Source organism: Otolemur garnettii, unplaced genomic scaffold (assembly GCF_000181295.1).
Source record: "Otolemur garnettii isolate 467f Iridium unplaced genomic scaffold, OtoGar3 scaffold00046, whole genome shotgun sequence".
Taxonomy (NCBI): Eukaryota; Metazoa; Chordata; class Mammalia; order Primates; family Galagidae; genus Otolemur; species Otolemur garnettii.
Genome location: NW_003852441.1, coordinates 11,493,940 through 11,509,869, shown reverse-complemented (window position 1 = coordinate 11,509,869; position 15,930 = coordinate 11,493,940). Strand labels below are relative to the sequence as shown.

Sequence of the window (15,930 nt, the reverse complement as noted above, 5' to 3'; positions counted from 1 at the left end):
AAAAAAAAAAAAAAAAAAGAAGGAGTTCCCATTCTAATCTGATAAGAGAGAGGTGTTTAGAAAATTTTCAGATTAGGGCAGCTCCCATAGCTCATTAGGCAGGGTGTTGGCCACATACACCGAGGATGGTGGGTTCAAATGCAGCCCAGGTCAGCTAAAACAACAATGACAACTGCAACAACAAAAAAATAGCTGGGAGCAGGTACCTGTAGTCCCAGCTACTTGGGAGACTGAGGCAAGAGAATTGCTTAAGCCCAAGAGTTTGAGGTTGCTGTGAGCTGTGACTCCACGGCACTCTACCCAGGGTGACAGCTTAAGACTGTCTCAGAAAAAAAGAAAAATTCAGATTAATTGATATAGTTTTGTTCAGTTTAGAATTATGAGGTAAGGGCAAAAATTTGATGTTTTCTGTTGAGATTAAATCCCTGCCTAGAAATAGTTTGTATTGTTTTTAAAGATATTGCCAGATAATCACTCGTTACTATAGTTGTATGTTATTAAGAACAGTTAAGACCTACGACAGGCCAGGTATGATGGCTCATACATGTAATCCTAACACTCTGGGAAGCTGAGACAGGAGGATCTTTTGAGCTCAGGAGTTTGAGACCAGCCTGACCAAGAGTGAGATCTCATCTTGACAAAAAAAATAGAAAAAATTAGCTGGGCATAGTGGTGGGGGCCTATAGTCCCAGCTACTCAGGAGGCTGAGGCAGGAGGATCAATCACTTGAACCCAGGAGTTTGAGGTTGCTGTGAGCTGACTGATGCCACAGCACTCTCGTCTGGGCAACAGAGTGAGACTCTGTCTCAAAAAATAAAAATTGGAACTATATAGATGAACTTGCAAGGTAATATGTGGGAAGAGGATGATTATCTAGTGTCAGTGGCACACAAGTGCCCAGGACTAGCTGGGTAGGAGAGACTTCCTGGGTGAGTGGAAGGGAGGAATGGCTTTTGCAGAAATATAGCAGTCAGTCCTGGCTGAAGAGCTGGTGTTTGCAGCGGGCAGGGCAGGATGGTGGGGTGTGTCAACAATCTTCAGCATAGCAGAGACCATAAGGAGAGGACTTGACCATGAGGATGGTGAGAGGCGTTGTGTGTTGGGGGATGCAGGAGGACAGACTAAGGACTCTGGATCAAATATGGTAGACAAAAGATTCTCAACATAATTTCTCACTATATTTTGAGGATTATTCAAAATACCAAGTCCAGTATTCTGGACTGGACAGTGCCCTGTGTTATCATATTACCTGTAGTTCTAGACATCTTAATCCAGAGCCCATAGTCAAGAGCTCCCCACCCATGGGCTTGTGGCTGTTTCACACAGTAGGTCAGGGATATTATGAAGGTGTTGAGCTTGCTGTCTGTGGCTGTTTACCCCAAAGAGGCCCAGCAGAGTTTGGATGGCCCCATGAGCTCCATGCACCAGTAGAAGGATTGTGCTGTCTCCTCTGGGCAAGGGCTGAGAGAATGAGCTAAATATACTGTTTCCACTATTAAGTTAGTACATATCTTTAAAAATTCACATTAATCTGAGGGTACAAACAACTAGGTTACAATGTTTGCTTTTGTTAGGTAGATGTTGGTTCATTTTAAATTTAAATTTTTAAATAAACAAGTAGTCATTGAATCTAGTTTTCTTTATAAAAATTAGAATTTTTCATAGAAATCTAAAGTCCTTATTAATTACTTTCCTCTTTCCAATCTGGTCTCCTTCCCCCTTCACACAAGTAACTGTTGTAGTACGTTTATGTAATTCTAGACCTTGGTAATAAATACACATTTATACACAAGCCCATAGGTATCCATGTATTCTAAAAAATGGGTCATGTTGTATACTGAAGATGTTTGTTAAATCAAAAATAGGTTTTTGAGGCTGGGCTCAGTGGCTCACGCCTGTAATCCTAGCACTTTGGGAGGCAGAGGTGGGTGGATTGCCTGAGTCAACAGGTTCAGGACTAGCCTGAGCAAGAGTGATACCTTATCTCTAAAAATAGCCCGGTATTGTGGGAGGTGCCTAGAGTCCCTGCTACTCAGGAGGCTGAGGCAAGACAATTGCTTAAGCCCAGGAGTTTGGTGTTGCTGTGAGCCATGATGCCACTGCACTCTACGGAGGGTGACAAACTGAGACTCTGTCTCAAAAAAAATGTTTTTGAGTTCTAGATTCATTTAATAGATTTAACTGCTGTACACTATTAGGGACAGAGCACTACATTTTATTTTTCCATCTCTTTGCTGGTGGGTGGTAAGGTCATCTCCACTTTTTTGCAATTACAAACAAGTTGCCATGAATGTCCCTGGACCTCTTTCCTGAGCACCCATGGGTGCTTCTCCAGGTTAGGCCTGGTATGGCCAGATGATGCTGTGTCTTTATGACTCAGTAGAGAGAAAGTTCAGGGCAACTGCTGAGCTATAGGAAGTTTCAAATTTATCTAAACCTTTCAGTAGGTTATAGATAAACATGTACAACTGCGTGATTTTCCAAATAGAGCCAGGAAAGCAGGCAGACTCTAGACCTGGCCAGATGGACCCCTCCATCACTTACAGGTATAGCCTGTATTTATTTTCCTTTCTCTCCTTCCTTGAAGTTGAACCCAGCTGATGGTGAGAACTATGTCTCTATGGTAGAGATGACATTTGTCTTCAGCATGATCTGGTCTGTGTGTGCCTCTGTGAATGAGGAAGGCCGCAAGAAGATTGACAGCTACCTCCGAGAGATCGAGGGCTCCTTTCCCAATAAGGTCAGGGCACTCACACTTGGCTGTCCTATTTGTCCTGTTTTTCAGAACCCACAGGCATTCCCAATCCTCAGGCTGCTGACCCAGCTTTCCTCCTTCCCTGCAGTGGTTGGGGAGCTTGTCCTCTGGGCTGGGGAGGGCTAAAGGAAGGCTTTGGTAACCTGACACACATGTCCTCCCTAGGACACAGTGTACGAGTATTTTGTGGACCCCAAAATGCGGAATTGGACATCATTTGAAGAAAAGCTCCCTAAGAGTTGGCGCTACCCTCCAAAGTGCGAGCAGGGCCAGGGATGTAGGGGGACTTAGGGCTGTAGTTGATGGGAGAAGTGGAGAGACAGGGCCTAGGAGCAAAAGTGAGTGGCAGAGAGGAGAGGGTGGGTCCCAGAAAAGGGCTGACTCTAAGGACCTAAAGACAGGATTTGGGAGAGGGACCTTAAAGGAATGCCCAATCCTCAGGACCTACAGGAGGCAGAGTGGTGATTATAGGGTGGCAATGCCAAGGGAGATAAACACTGGGAGGAAGAACAAAGCAGCAGTTAGAAAGGAGTGGGCAGTGGTCTTTGAGACACACACAGCTTCTGTTCTTCCCCAGTGCTCCCTTCTACAAGATCGTGGTGCCCACCATTGACACTGTTCGTTACAACTATCTGGTGAGCACCTTGGTGGCTAATCAGAATCCTGTCCTGCTGGTGGGTCCTGTGGGGACTGGGAAGACATCCATTGCCCAGAGTGTCCTGCAGTCCTTGCCCTCCAGCCAGTGGTCAGTGCTAATTGTCAACATGTCTGCACAGGTATGTTGGGGGACCCAGGGGCCAAGCCACCAGCTCCTCATGCTCTCCCTGCCTTCTACTCTCCCCTGGGATCCAAAAGCCTGGTTGACACTCCTCATATTTCTCCCCATATGTCTCTTGGGGACGTGAACATTCATTCATTCTGTATCTCTTTCACCAGACCACATCCAACAATGTGCAAAGCATCATTGAGAGCAGGGTTGAGAAGCGGACCAAGGGTGTCTATGTGCCCTTTGGGGGCAAAAGCATGATAACCTTTATGGATGACTTGAATATGCCAGCTAAGGACACATTTGGATCCCAGCCACCCCTGGAGCTGATTCGCCTCTGGATTGACTATGGCTTCTGGTATGATCGTACAAAACAGACCATCAAGTACATTCGTGTAAGTATCCTGAGAATTTGTTCTTCAGACCTCTGTTCTCTCCCATTGACAGGCTCAAAACACCCTCAGTCTATAATCCTATCCTTCTTATTTCTTCCCATGTAGGAGTGTCCTGCCACTTCCTCAGGACCCAGACATCTTGCTCCTAAGTTACCAAGTCCTATTATTAACTCTCTTTACTGACCCTGCCCCATATTTTGTTATTGAAGGACCCTGTCCCCTAACTTCCACGGCCTTCCAGGCGTCTCATATCACACTCACGTGCCAAGCTGGCCCTCCCCCTAGAACTGTGCAGGAAACCAGGGTCTCAGCTCCACACTGCTGTCTCCTCTGCCTGCTGCTATTTCATTGACCACCTCCCAGGTGTCCGTTCTCTCAGCCACGACCCAAGCATCTGCCTTCAGTCCCAGCTCTCCTCCCTCTGAACTCTGAGCAGTTTGTTTGTTTCTTTTTCTTTAATCAGTGGGCCATTCCAGCCTGATTTGGGGGTGCCCATCTATATAGCACTCAGGGTCAAAAACTCACCCAATTCTGAAAGAAAACACATACACATGTACAGATATATATATGTATATATATATAAAACAAAGACATATATATATATAAACATATATATATATAAACATATATATAATGTAATTTTAGAAGCAAAAAAAGAACATCTAGAAGACATAATCAAAATGTTGATTTTTTTTTTTTTACCTACTTATATTTTCTAATTTGGGTACATAGATTATAATGATGAAATAAAGACAAATATGTGACTTGAATAATTCTAAAAATGAATTTCCTAATTCCCTCCTCTCTTCACTTTTCCCTGCCTGTATCACTCTGTATTTCTCCCTCTCACTTGTCCTTGTCCCTCTTCCATCTTGTCCCTCCACTTACTGTCTTCCTCCCCACCCGTTTACAACCTCCCTGTTCTCCTCATCCCATTCCCTCTTCCCGCTCCTCACCTCATTTCCTCTTATCATCTGTCTCTGCCCCCTCTTGTCTCTGCTCTCTAGGACATGTTCCTGATGGCCGCCATGGGACCCCCTGGGGGTGGACGGACTGTCATTTCCTCAAGGCTGCAGAGTCGCTTCAACCTTATCAACATGACCTTCCCCACCGTGAGGATGTGGGGGAAGAGGAGGGAGGGTCCCAGAGCAGGAGGGGGCAGGGCAGCCTGCTGTGTACAGAGAGCTGTAACACAGGGAGGTGGGACCATCCACAGCAGCCTTAGCAGCTCTCCAAGCTAGGAGAGCTGCAGGCTGGTGGTGTGACTTGCTGGCTCTGGAACATGAAGCCCTGTGGTCCCATGGACCACAGTGGATACAAGGGAGCCCAACAGACTAAGGAAGGTGGAACCTACAAAGCTGAGGGCCAAAAGCAGTTCTGGGATTGGGGCCAAGACAGTGAGGCACTGGCCTCAGTGCAGAGAGAGAGGGGAGGATTATCGGAAACCGAGTAGTTAGGAGAAATAACATTTCATGAAATATTTTTAAATTAAAATTAATGCCAAAAATTCATGGAAAAACAAATACCAAAATTTTAAATAAGTACAGTGTGGTGCTGAACCACATTGGAGCCTGAGTCAAAAGAAGTTGGCTTGGCTCCTGTACCACAGTGGTTACGGTGCTGGGCACATACACTGAGGCTGGCAGGTTCCAACCCAGCCGGGACCTGCCAAACAACAATGACACCTGCAACAACAACAACAAAAATAGCCAGGCACTGTGGTGTATGCCTGTAGTCCCGGCTACTTGGGAGGCTGAGGCAAGAGAATCGCTAAAGCCAAAGAGTTTGAGGTGTTGTGAGCTGTGATGCCATGGTATTCTACGGAGGGTGGCATTGTAAGACTCTGTCTCAAAAGAAAAAAAAGTTAATAATCCTGACCCAATCTTTATTTAAAATGTTTGTTTGTGTTCATTAGGAATATTTTGCTTTTGTTTTGATTTTTAAATATTGCATTAACGTGTTATTTATCATTTATCTTATGAGTTGTTATCAACTTATTTATGAGTTGTTTTTTTTCTTTGATGTCCCTTTAAATTCTGCCCATGAGCCAAGCTCTTCATTCACCTCACCATCACCCTCCCCCTTGACTAGAAGGCCAGGAGCCTTGGAAAGTGAGTGTGAGGGCCTGTTTCTAGGAGTCTCAGATCATCCGCATATTTGGTACCATGATCAATCAGAAGCTTCAGGACTTCGAGGAAGAGGTGAAGCCCATTGGGAATGTGGTGACTGAGGCCACCTTGGATGTCTACAATACTGTGGTCCAGCGCTTCCTGCCCACTCCTGCCAAGATCCATTACCTCTTCAACCTTCGAGACATCTCCAAGGTGACTCCTGGTCTGACTTTGTTGCTTTGCTCAGCATAGCCTCGTTGGAGGCATTCTCTTTTTCTCAAAATAAGCTTTAGTACTTATGGTGTGTTGTGCACTAAAAGTCAACCCCATCATAAAATGCCACATTCTCGGGTTTTATCTTTAAAACTTCTGTAGGGAATCTCTTTCCTCCTCCCATCCCACAGTCACTTCTCTTCCCAGGTATTCCAGGGCATGCTTAGAGCCAACAAGGACTTCCATGATACCAAGAACAGCATCACACGACTCTGGATCCACGAATGTTTCAGGTGACATGCTTGTGCCCTAGCCAGATTCAGGCTTCCTCAGCCTTGCTCCCATTCCTACCGCCTTCACCATTGGCCTGACTCTCCCTTCCCCAGGTCGAGTCTTTCCTTTTCCCCCAGATCTCACATCAAATCCCTCCCACCAGAGTCTTCTCTGACCGGCTGGTCGATGCAGCAGACACAGAAGCCTTCCTGGGTATCATGAGTGACAAACTTGGTTCTTTCTTTGACCTCACATTTCATAATCTCTGTCCCAGCAAACGTCCTCCTATCTTTGGTGAGCTGGGAGCTGTGACTACTGTGGGCTTCAGACCCTTAGGAGATTGGGATTGGAAGCAGAGTTGGGGCATGGACTCCTGGTGTGGGCCCTGAAGGGAAGTGTGGGGAGGACCAGGCATTTGAGATTCTGAGCTTTCCCATGGCTCAGGGGACTTCCTGAGGGAACCCAAGGTGTACGAAGACCTGATGGATCTGACAGTGCTGAAGACAGCCATGGAGACAGCTCTCAATGAGTACAACCTGTTACCTGCTGTGGTGCCAATGCAGCTGGTACTCTTTCGAGAGGCCATTGAACACAGTGAGCACCTGCTACTCATGTCCCTTCCCTGTCATCCTAATTATGGGGTATTTTTAAGGAAATATGGATCTCTTCTTGGATCTCTCCCAAATCAAATTCCAAAAGTTGTCTTCCTTCCTGGCTCCAGATCTTTTTGTGGCAGTAGGCGTTTAATGGACAAGGTGGAGGTTAAAAGTTGAATTGCAGCTGGCACAGTGGCTTATGCCTATAATCTCAGCACTTTTAGAGGCTGAGGGGGAGGATCACTTGGGGTTAGGAGTTCAAGACCAGCCTGAGCAAGAGGAAGAACCCACCTCTACAGAAAATAGAAAAATTATCTGGGTGTTATGGTTGTAACTGTAGTCCCAAGTCAATCAGGAGGCTGAGGTGGGAGGATCACTTGAGTCCAGGAGTTTGAGGTTGCTGTGAGCTATTGTGTCTAAAAAAAAAAAAAAACAAGTTGAGTTGCTGCCTAGGGCCTTAGGCACCAAACTCTTCCCACGCTTCTTGGTTCCTCTGCTTCAATTTTGGGGGTCCCAACCCCTAGTCTAGGGCCTGGAGGCTCACTGAGTTTGCACAGCTGACTCATTACCCTCTTCTCCTCCACCCCCAGTCACGAGGATCGTGCGGGTGATCGGACAGCCTCGGGGCAACATGCTCTTGGTGGGTATTGGTGGCAGTGGACGCCAGAGTCTGGCTCGCTTGGCTTCATCCATCTGCGACTATAACACCTTCCAGATTGAGGTCACCAAATATTATCGGAAACAGGAGTTCCGAGATGGTATGGGGAGATTTCTGAAACAGAGGCAGGTATGGGGCTAGGAATGACAGATCAGATGCCTGAGTTCCTATGATAACAAGAGAGGAGAGATGGAAGCCCGACAGTGAGTGGGTCTGGCCTAAGTTGGGCTTAGGGTGGCGCTGTGTGTGGTGTAGGCTGGGGGAAGGGCTCCTAAATCTCAGAGAAGGAATAAAGCACAGGGCAGGGATCTGAAGGGAGTCTGTTCTGTCTTCTTTCTCCTTCTCTCATCTGGCCAGATATAAAGCGTCTGTATCGCCAGGCTGGGGTGGAACTGAAGACCATGTCTTTCCTTTTTGTGGACACCCAAATTGCTGATGAATCCTTCCTAGAGGACATTAATAACATCCTCAGCTCAGGCGAGGTCCCCAATCTCTATAAGGCTGATGAATTTGAAGAGGTATGATTCCTTCCACTCTCTCAACCATCTGATTCTTTGGCCTGCCTAACTAATCCCTGAAGAACCACAGCTCCCAGAATATGACTCTTGCACCCCCACTGTCCATTTCACAGTCCCATCCCCATAAGGTTGAAGGTCCTCTCTAGGGTGTCTACTGGGCAGAGCTGCTTTAAAACCCACACCTTGGGGCTCAGCATCTATAGCACAGTAGTTACAGCACTGGCCACATGCACTGAGGCTGGTGGGTTAAACCCAGCCCAGGCCAGCTAAACAGCAATGATGACAACTGCAACAAAAAAATAGCCTGGCTTTGTGGCGGGTGCCTGTAGTCCCAGCTACTTGGGAGGTTGAGGCAAGAGAATTGCTTAAGCCTAAGAGGTTGAGGTTGCTGTGAGCTGTGACGCCATGACACTCTACTAAGCAGCAGAGTGAGATTCTGTCTCAAAACAACAAAAACAAACAAACAAACAAACAAAAACAGAACAAAATAAAACAAAAAAACCCCTACACCTTGGGGTTGGGCTCACTCCTATAGTCTCAGTACTTTGGGAGGCTGAGGTGGGAGGATTTCTGGAGACCAGGAGTTTAAGACTAGCCTGTGCAACACAGCAAGATCCCATCTGTAAAAAATTTTTTCTTAAAATTAGCCTTCCATAGTGGCACACATCTGGAGTCCCAGAGAGTAGCTCTCTGGAGGCTAAGGTGGAGAGGATTGCTTGAACCCAGGAGTTTGATGTTACAGTGAGCTACAGTTGAGCCACTATACTCCAACCTGGGCCACACAATGAGACCCTGCCTCTTAAAAAAAATTAAAAATTAAAAACAAAACAAAACAAGGCCAAGTCATAGCTCAAGTCTGTAATCCTAGCACCCTGGGAGGCTGAGGCATGTGGATTGCTTGAGCTCACAAGTTTGAGACCAGCCTGAGCTAGAACAAGACCCCATCTCTAAAAAGTAACCAGGAGCTTTGGGGGGGGGGGTTGTAGTCCCAGCTGCTCAGGAGGCTGAGGCAAGAGGATTGCTTGAGCCCAACAGTTTGAGATTACTGTGAGCTATGAGGCCACGGCACTCTACAAAGGGTGGCAGAGTGAGACTCTGTCTTAAAATAAATAAATAAATAATTTTAAAAAGAAAATAAAACCCACACCTCGTCAACCCTCCCTAACCTGCTGCGCTTGCCAATTTTGCCACTGAAATGTCATCCCTCTGACCCTGATGGCTTCTGTCTAGATCCAGTCCCAAATCATAGAGCAGGCCAGGGCGGAACAGGTGCCTGAGTCGTCGGACAGCCTCTTCGCCTACCTCATTGAGCGCGTGCGGAACAACCTGCACATCGTGCTCTGCCTCAGCCCTGTGGGGGACCCCTTCAGGTGACTCCGGTGGGCCCCAGCACTCTTCTCACGCTCCTCCTCCCATGCCATCTGGAAGCAAGTATCATAACCAACAGCATGCTCTCCTGCCTAGTTCACATCTCCTTTCCAGGGACCATGCTTACTGTCAGAAAGTTTACTTGGTTGACATGGGTGTCACCCATCCCCTCTTGTTATAACTAGATGTGTGTGTGTGTGTGTGTGTGTGTGGTTGGTGGTTTTTTTTATTTTGTTTTGTCATTTTTATTCCTTGATTGTGGTAAAAACCACCCAACGTAGAATTTATCATTTTAACCATTTTGAGCATACATTTCAGTAGTGTTAAGTATATTTACATGGTTGTGCAACAGACCTCTAGAACTTTTTCATTTTCCCTAAGTAGTGCTCTGTACAAGGTAAACAATGCTTTCCCCTCCCCCCAGCCACTGGCAACAACCATTCTACTTTCTGTCTCTGTGAGTTTGACTAATTTAGATACCTCACATAAGTGGAATTGAGCAGTATTTGTCTTTTTGTGACTTGTTTATTTCACTTAGTGTAGTGTCCTTAAGGTTTATCCATGTGTAGTATGTGACAGGGTTTCTTTTTTTAAGGCTGAATAATATTTCACTGTACTATACAACACATTTTCTTTATCCATTCTTGATAGGACTAGATTTTCAAGGGCATCAGAAACTAAGAGGAGGGCAGAAAACTTGTGCAGGGAGGCAGTTTGGGTTACCACTTTGGTTCTGTTTTTAATATTTATGGTATGTGGTATATTTACTAGCCTAAGCGTTTTACAGCCATCACCTCTTGGAATCTCTCAACAATCCTTATTAATATGCATTCTTATACCCATTTTAGAGATTAGGAAACTGACATACAAAGAAATTAAATACTTGTCCAAGGAGTACACCTAGAAAATGTGGAACCCTATCTTTCCTTTTTTTTTTTTTTTGAGACAGAGTCTCACTATGTCACCCTCGGTAGAGTGCCATGGTGTCACAGCTCATAGCAACCTCAAACTCTTGGGCTTAAGTGATTCTCTTACCTCAGCCTTCCAAGTAGCTGGAACTATACAGCTGCTCACCACAACACCTGGCTATTTTTTGTTGTTGTTGCCGTTGTCATTGTTGCTTTAGCAGGCCCAGGCTGGGTTCAAACTCGTCAGCCTTGATGTATGTGGCCTGTGCCCTATCCACTGAGCTGTGGGCACCATCTAACCCTGTCTTTCTGACTTCAGAACCTATTTTTAAATGCTACACTGGGCTGGGCATGGCGGCTCATGCCTGTAATCCTAGCAGTCTGGGATGCTAAGGCAGGTGAATCACCTGAGCTCAGGAGTTCAAGACTAGCCAGAGCAAGAGCAAGATGCTGTCTCTACTAAAAATAGAAAAACTAGCCAGGCACCTGTACTCTCAGCTACTCGGGAGGATGAGGCAAGGGGATTGCTCAAACCTAGGAATTTGAGGTTGCTGTGAGCCATGATCCCACATTACTCTACCCAGGGAGACAAAGTGAGACTCTGTCTCAAAAAAAAAAAAAAAAAAGAAAGAAAGAAAGAAAGAAAAAGAAACTACACTGAACCAGCTCTGAGAACAGAGGAGATTTGGGAACAAAAGGATGAGGCACTTAGGTTCCTAGAAAGCTGGTGGATGCATGGTGGTGAAGCCAGTAGCTGGAGGCTGCATCTGTGAATGAACTTAACTGCTTCTCAAAACCGTCCTCAGGAATTGGATCCGCCAGTACCCAGCCTTGGTGAACTGCACAACCATCAACTGGTTCTCAGAGTGGCCCCGAGAGGCCCTGCTAGAGGTGGCTGAGAAATACCTTGTGGGAGTAGACCTGGGAAGTCAGGAGAATGTAAGCCCTTCCTCCCCATCTCTCATCACACCCTCACCCTCCCTCCCACTTCCGCTGCCCATCTGCCATTGTCTTCCATACTGTATCATTTGCCTCAGATCCACAGGAAGGTGGCCCAGATCTTCGTCACCATGCACTGGTCAGTGGCTCAGTATTCCCAGAAGATGCTGTTGGAACTTCGAAGATACAACTACGTCACACCCACCAACTACCTAGAACTCGTGTCTGGATATAAGATGTAAGAAGGAGAGCAGAAAATGTGGAGGGCCAGGGTTCTGGTGTCTCTTGACGAGAAGTGGTGAAATGATAGAATGGAAATACCCAGGAGCTGGCTGTGGGACCAGCCCGAGAATCTGTGCACTAATGTGGAAGGACAGAGATGCAAAGGTTCTGGCAAGAAGTTAGTAAGAGAGAGTTGGGGCTTCCAGTGGTTGTGGCCATTTCTAGAACCTTCTGAATATGTTTCCTAGGCTCCGACACCCTTCCATACTCTCTGTCCTTATTTTCTGAAAAGAGTTTCTATGTCTTTTCCAACCATAATGCAACCATAACATTGTCATAGTATAACCAGTCCTTTCCTCTCTGCCTTTGATGTCTTATAGACTTTTTATCTGTATGAGATAGAAAAAACCAAAGTGTTTTCCCAGTTCTCTTACTCAACACAATACAATCATCCCTCAGTGTCTGTAGGGGGTGGGTTCTGGAATCTCTCACAGATGCCAAAATCCACAGATGCTCAAGTCCCTGGTATAAATGGCATAGTATTTGTATGTAAGCCACACATATCCTTCCATGTACTTTAAGTCATCTCTAGATTACTTATAATACCTAAATCCAACATGAATGCTATGTAAGTAGTTGTTATACTAATTGTTTAGGGAATAATGACAAGGGAAAAAGTCCATTTAGACAAATGCTACTTTTTTTTTTCACTCACCCTTGGTAGAGTGCCATGGCATCACAGCTCACAACAACCTCAAACTCTTGGGCTTAAGCGATTCTCTTGCCTCAGCCTCCCAAGTAGCTGGGACTACAGGTGCCCACCACAATGCCAGGCTATTTTTTTGTTGCAGTTGTCATTGTCGTTTAGCTGGCCCCGGTCGAGGTCAAACCTGCCAGCCTCGGTGTATGTGGCTAGCACCATAGCCATTGTGCTACCGGCGCTGAGACGACAAACGCTACTTTTTTTCCCCAATATTTTCTATACACTGTTGTTTGAATCCATGGATATGGAAGGCTGACAGTACTTCACTTCTGATGCCAGATATAGGGAGATTTTCTGCAGCAGACGCTGACTGAGTGTCCTACAGTTTAACTCAATCCTGACACTGTCTACTTGGAGCTAGAATCAGGTCCCAGAGATTGAGGGCCTAGTCCTACAAGTTGGCTGCCATTTCAGTTGCAAGCCCCAGATTGTTCTGCCTGTGCTTCTGACTAAAGCTATAAATCAGGGTTCCCATTGCCACCTCCTCAAGTTCAGTTAATTTGCTAGAGTGGCTCACAGAATTTGGGGAACCATTTTACATACTATGGCTGATTTATTACAAAGAATATTTTAAAAGATACAAATTAACATAGGGCTAGCTTTCTAAGGGTCCCAAGTGCAGAGCTTCTGTCCCTGTGGAGTTGGGGCATGCCACCCTCCTGGCATGAGTATGTATGCTTGTTCACCAATGTGGAAGCTCTTTGAACCCTGTCCTTTTCTGGTTTTTAAATTATAGAAGCATGACTGATTAAATCACTACCCATTGGTGATCAACTCAAACTTCAGCCCTGCTCCTCTACCTGGAGGCCAGGATTGGAGCTGAGAGCTCCAACTCTCTAATCACATGGTTGGCTCCTCGGACAACCAACCTCCAGCCACCAGTTCACTCATTGAGATATAAAGAACTTGTCACTTTGGAGATTTCAAGGGTTTTAGGAGCTGTGTGCCAGGAAGTAGACTTGAAGAACAAATATACCATGTCATGCCACCATTCCCAAGAATTTTATATTCATTTTATATTAATTCACTTTTGTTTTTGTTAGCTTAAGTTTTATGTATACACCATAATAATTTGCTTTGAAGGACACAAGAGAAATGTAAAACAAAATTATTGGATTCAGTATGTTTTTTTGTTTTTGGCCGGGGCTGGGTTTGAACACGCCACCTCTGGCATATGGGGCTGGCACCCTACTCCTTTGAGCCACAGGCGCCACCTATATTTTTAATCAAGGTGAAGAAAAAACCGTTTGCAATAATAATGATAGTAAACATTTATTCATTCATTTACCACGTATTTTTTGAGTAACTGTTATGTGCCAGGCTCTATTCTGGATACTTGTAATATACCAGCAAACAAAATAAAATCCTTGCCCTCCCTGGATACATAGGTTTACATTCTACATTCTGTTTACTATTTACTGGTCACTGTGATACACGCTTTACACACATTTTTTCACTTTTTTTTTTTTTTTGCCTGAAAATGTTTTGTTTGTTCAGTTGCTGCCATTTTAAAAGTTTTAACTTAGGAGACTTAGAAAAATCCAGATTTCTAGTTTGTCATTAAAAATCAGAAATTGTGACAATCCTGGGCCCACATTCAGTCCCACAGAGGAAAAGCAGGCCTGGGAGGGAGGGCTGCCCTGGAGTACTGTAATGTCTTCTGGTTCTCTGCAGCCCACCTACCTGCTGCACAGTGGGGAACAGGGCAAGATTTTCATGCACAGGAAGTAGTGCGATGCAAACAGTATACAACAAGCTGATTTTGACAGTGGTATGTACAATAAGTCAGAGGGAAGAGAGCTTGAAAGTGAGATGACCTGTTGGGTGGAACGCTATTGGCAACAATCCAGGTAGGAAATGATAACAACAGCAACACAGGGCAGGTGGACAACACAGGACACCATTTTCCAGGGCCCAGCCTCTCCATGCCCCTTCTCCTACCCTCTCCCCCAGGTTGCTGGGAGAGAAGCGGCAGGAGCTGCTGGACCAAGCCAATAAGCTGCGGACAGGATTGTTCAAGATCGATGAAACTAGGGAAAAAGTGCAAGTGATGTCACTGGAGCTGGAGGACGCCAAGAAAAAGGTGGCTGAGTTCCAGAAACAATGCGAGGAGTACCTGGTCATCATCGTGCAGCAGAAGCGGGAGGCAGACGAGCAGCAGAAGGTGGGGGCTCCGGCGCCTGTGTGCCCCTGTGCCCTCACTCCCACCGGTGCTCCCAGAAGAGCCTTCTCTGTCGCCACCAGCTACTGTGTCCCCACCTTGGGGACACACATCCCATTCCTCATGTTTTCTTTAGCTTCTTCTTTCATCTTTCCCACCAACACTGTCATCCTCACCTTTGCTCAAGGCAAAGACAGAAAACCCTTGTCCTCTTTTCATCCCTAGGCTGTAACAGCCAATAGTGAAAAGATTGCAGTGGAGGAAATCAAGTGTCAGGCACTGGCTGACAATGCCCAGAAGGATCTGGAAGAGGCACTGCCTGCCCTGGAAGAAGCCATGCGGGTACTGGAAGTGGCTACAAGAGTGGGAACCAGGAGCCAGGGGGCCTGGGGAAGGGAATGAGGAAGTCCCTGGGGAAGTGAGAAGAAGAGGTGACACCTCACTGTGTCCTGTCTCCATAAGGGCCTGTCTTACCACTTGAGTTGACTCGGGCCCTGCTCCCTCAGTAAATCCCTTTTCCCAGGCCCTGGAGTCTCTGAACAAAAAGGATATAGGAGAGATCAAATCTTACGGACGGCCCCCTGCCCAAGTGGAGATCGTGATGCAGGCAGTCATGATTCTTCGAGGAAATGAGCCCACGTGGGCAGAGGCCAAGAGGCAGCTGGGTAAGCTAGAACACCATGAGATAAATGACTGCAGCTCAGGCAGTGTCTATCGGTCATCTGCTGTGCATCAGACTTTGGAGAGACAGGCATAGAAGAGGCATTTTATTCTCCCTTGAGAGCACAGAGCCTCACAGGAAGGAGAAGACATAAATATCAGTTAAGATTCTTTGGTCGTTACTGGTATTTTTAGACTCTACAAAGTTACCTGTTTCTTCTCATTAAAAAAGAAAAATCAAAAGCTACATTTTTTTTTTTTATATAGTCTCACTATGTTGCCCTTGGTAGAGTGCTGTGGCGCCACAGCTCACAGCAATCTCCAATTCTTGGGCTTAAGCGATTCTCTTGCCTCAGCTTCCCAAGTAGCTGGGACTACAGGTGCCCACCACAACACCTGGCTATTTGTTGCAGATGTCATTGTTTAGCTGGCCTGGGCCAGATTTGAACCCGCCACCCTCGGTGTATGTGGCTGGCGCTGTAACCACTGTGCTACAGGCACCGAGCCAAAAAAGCTACATTTGTTATAACTTTTAGAATTTAATATTAAATATGGAATGGGGGAAAAAAAGGATTCTTTGGCTGAAACAGAAAATAGCTCATCTTTTTTTTTTTTTTTTTTTTT

At 45.9% G+C, this 15,930-nt stretch overlaps 1 protein-coding gene across 1 annotated transcript in view; it reads left to right on the top strand.

Annotated features, from left to right (window-relative positions):
* The window catches only part of DNAH2 (dynein axonemal heavy chain 2), a 131,470-nt gene that overhangs the window by 86,645 nt on the left and 28,895 nt on the right, over nt 1-15,930 (top strand). The window contains exons 44-60 of the mRNA XM_012805943.1: nt 2,588-2,740; nt 2,921-3,012; nt 3,333-3,531; nt 3,692-3,916; nt 4,924-5,028; nt 6,052-6,240; nt 6,448-6,533; nt 6,677-6,807; nt 6,958-7,107; nt 7,700-7,867; nt 8,125-8,285; nt 9,516-9,655; nt 11,368-11,500; nt 11,599-11,738; nt 14,439-14,649; nt 14,872-14,988; nt 15,170-15,311. Coding sequence (XP_012661397.1) covers nt 2,588-2,740; nt 2,921-3,012; nt 3,333-3,531; nt 3,692-3,916; nt 4,924-5,028; nt 6,052-6,240; nt 6,448-6,533; nt 6,677-6,807; nt 6,958-7,107; nt 7,700-7,867; nt 8,125-8,285; nt 9,516-9,655; nt 11,368-11,500; nt 11,599-11,738; nt 14,439-14,649; nt 14,872-14,988; nt 15,170-15,311 — 2,542 coding nt within the window. The remainder of the gene's footprint in view (nt 1-2,587; nt 2,741-2,920; nt 3,013-3,332; nt 3,532-3,691; nt 3,917-4,923; nt 5,029-6,051; nt 6,241-6,447; nt 6,534-6,676; nt 6,808-6,957; nt 7,108-7,699; nt 7,868-8,124; nt 8,286-9,515; nt 9,656-11,367; nt 11,501-11,598; nt 11,739-14,438; nt 14,650-14,871; nt 14,989-15,169; nt 15,312-15,930) is intronic.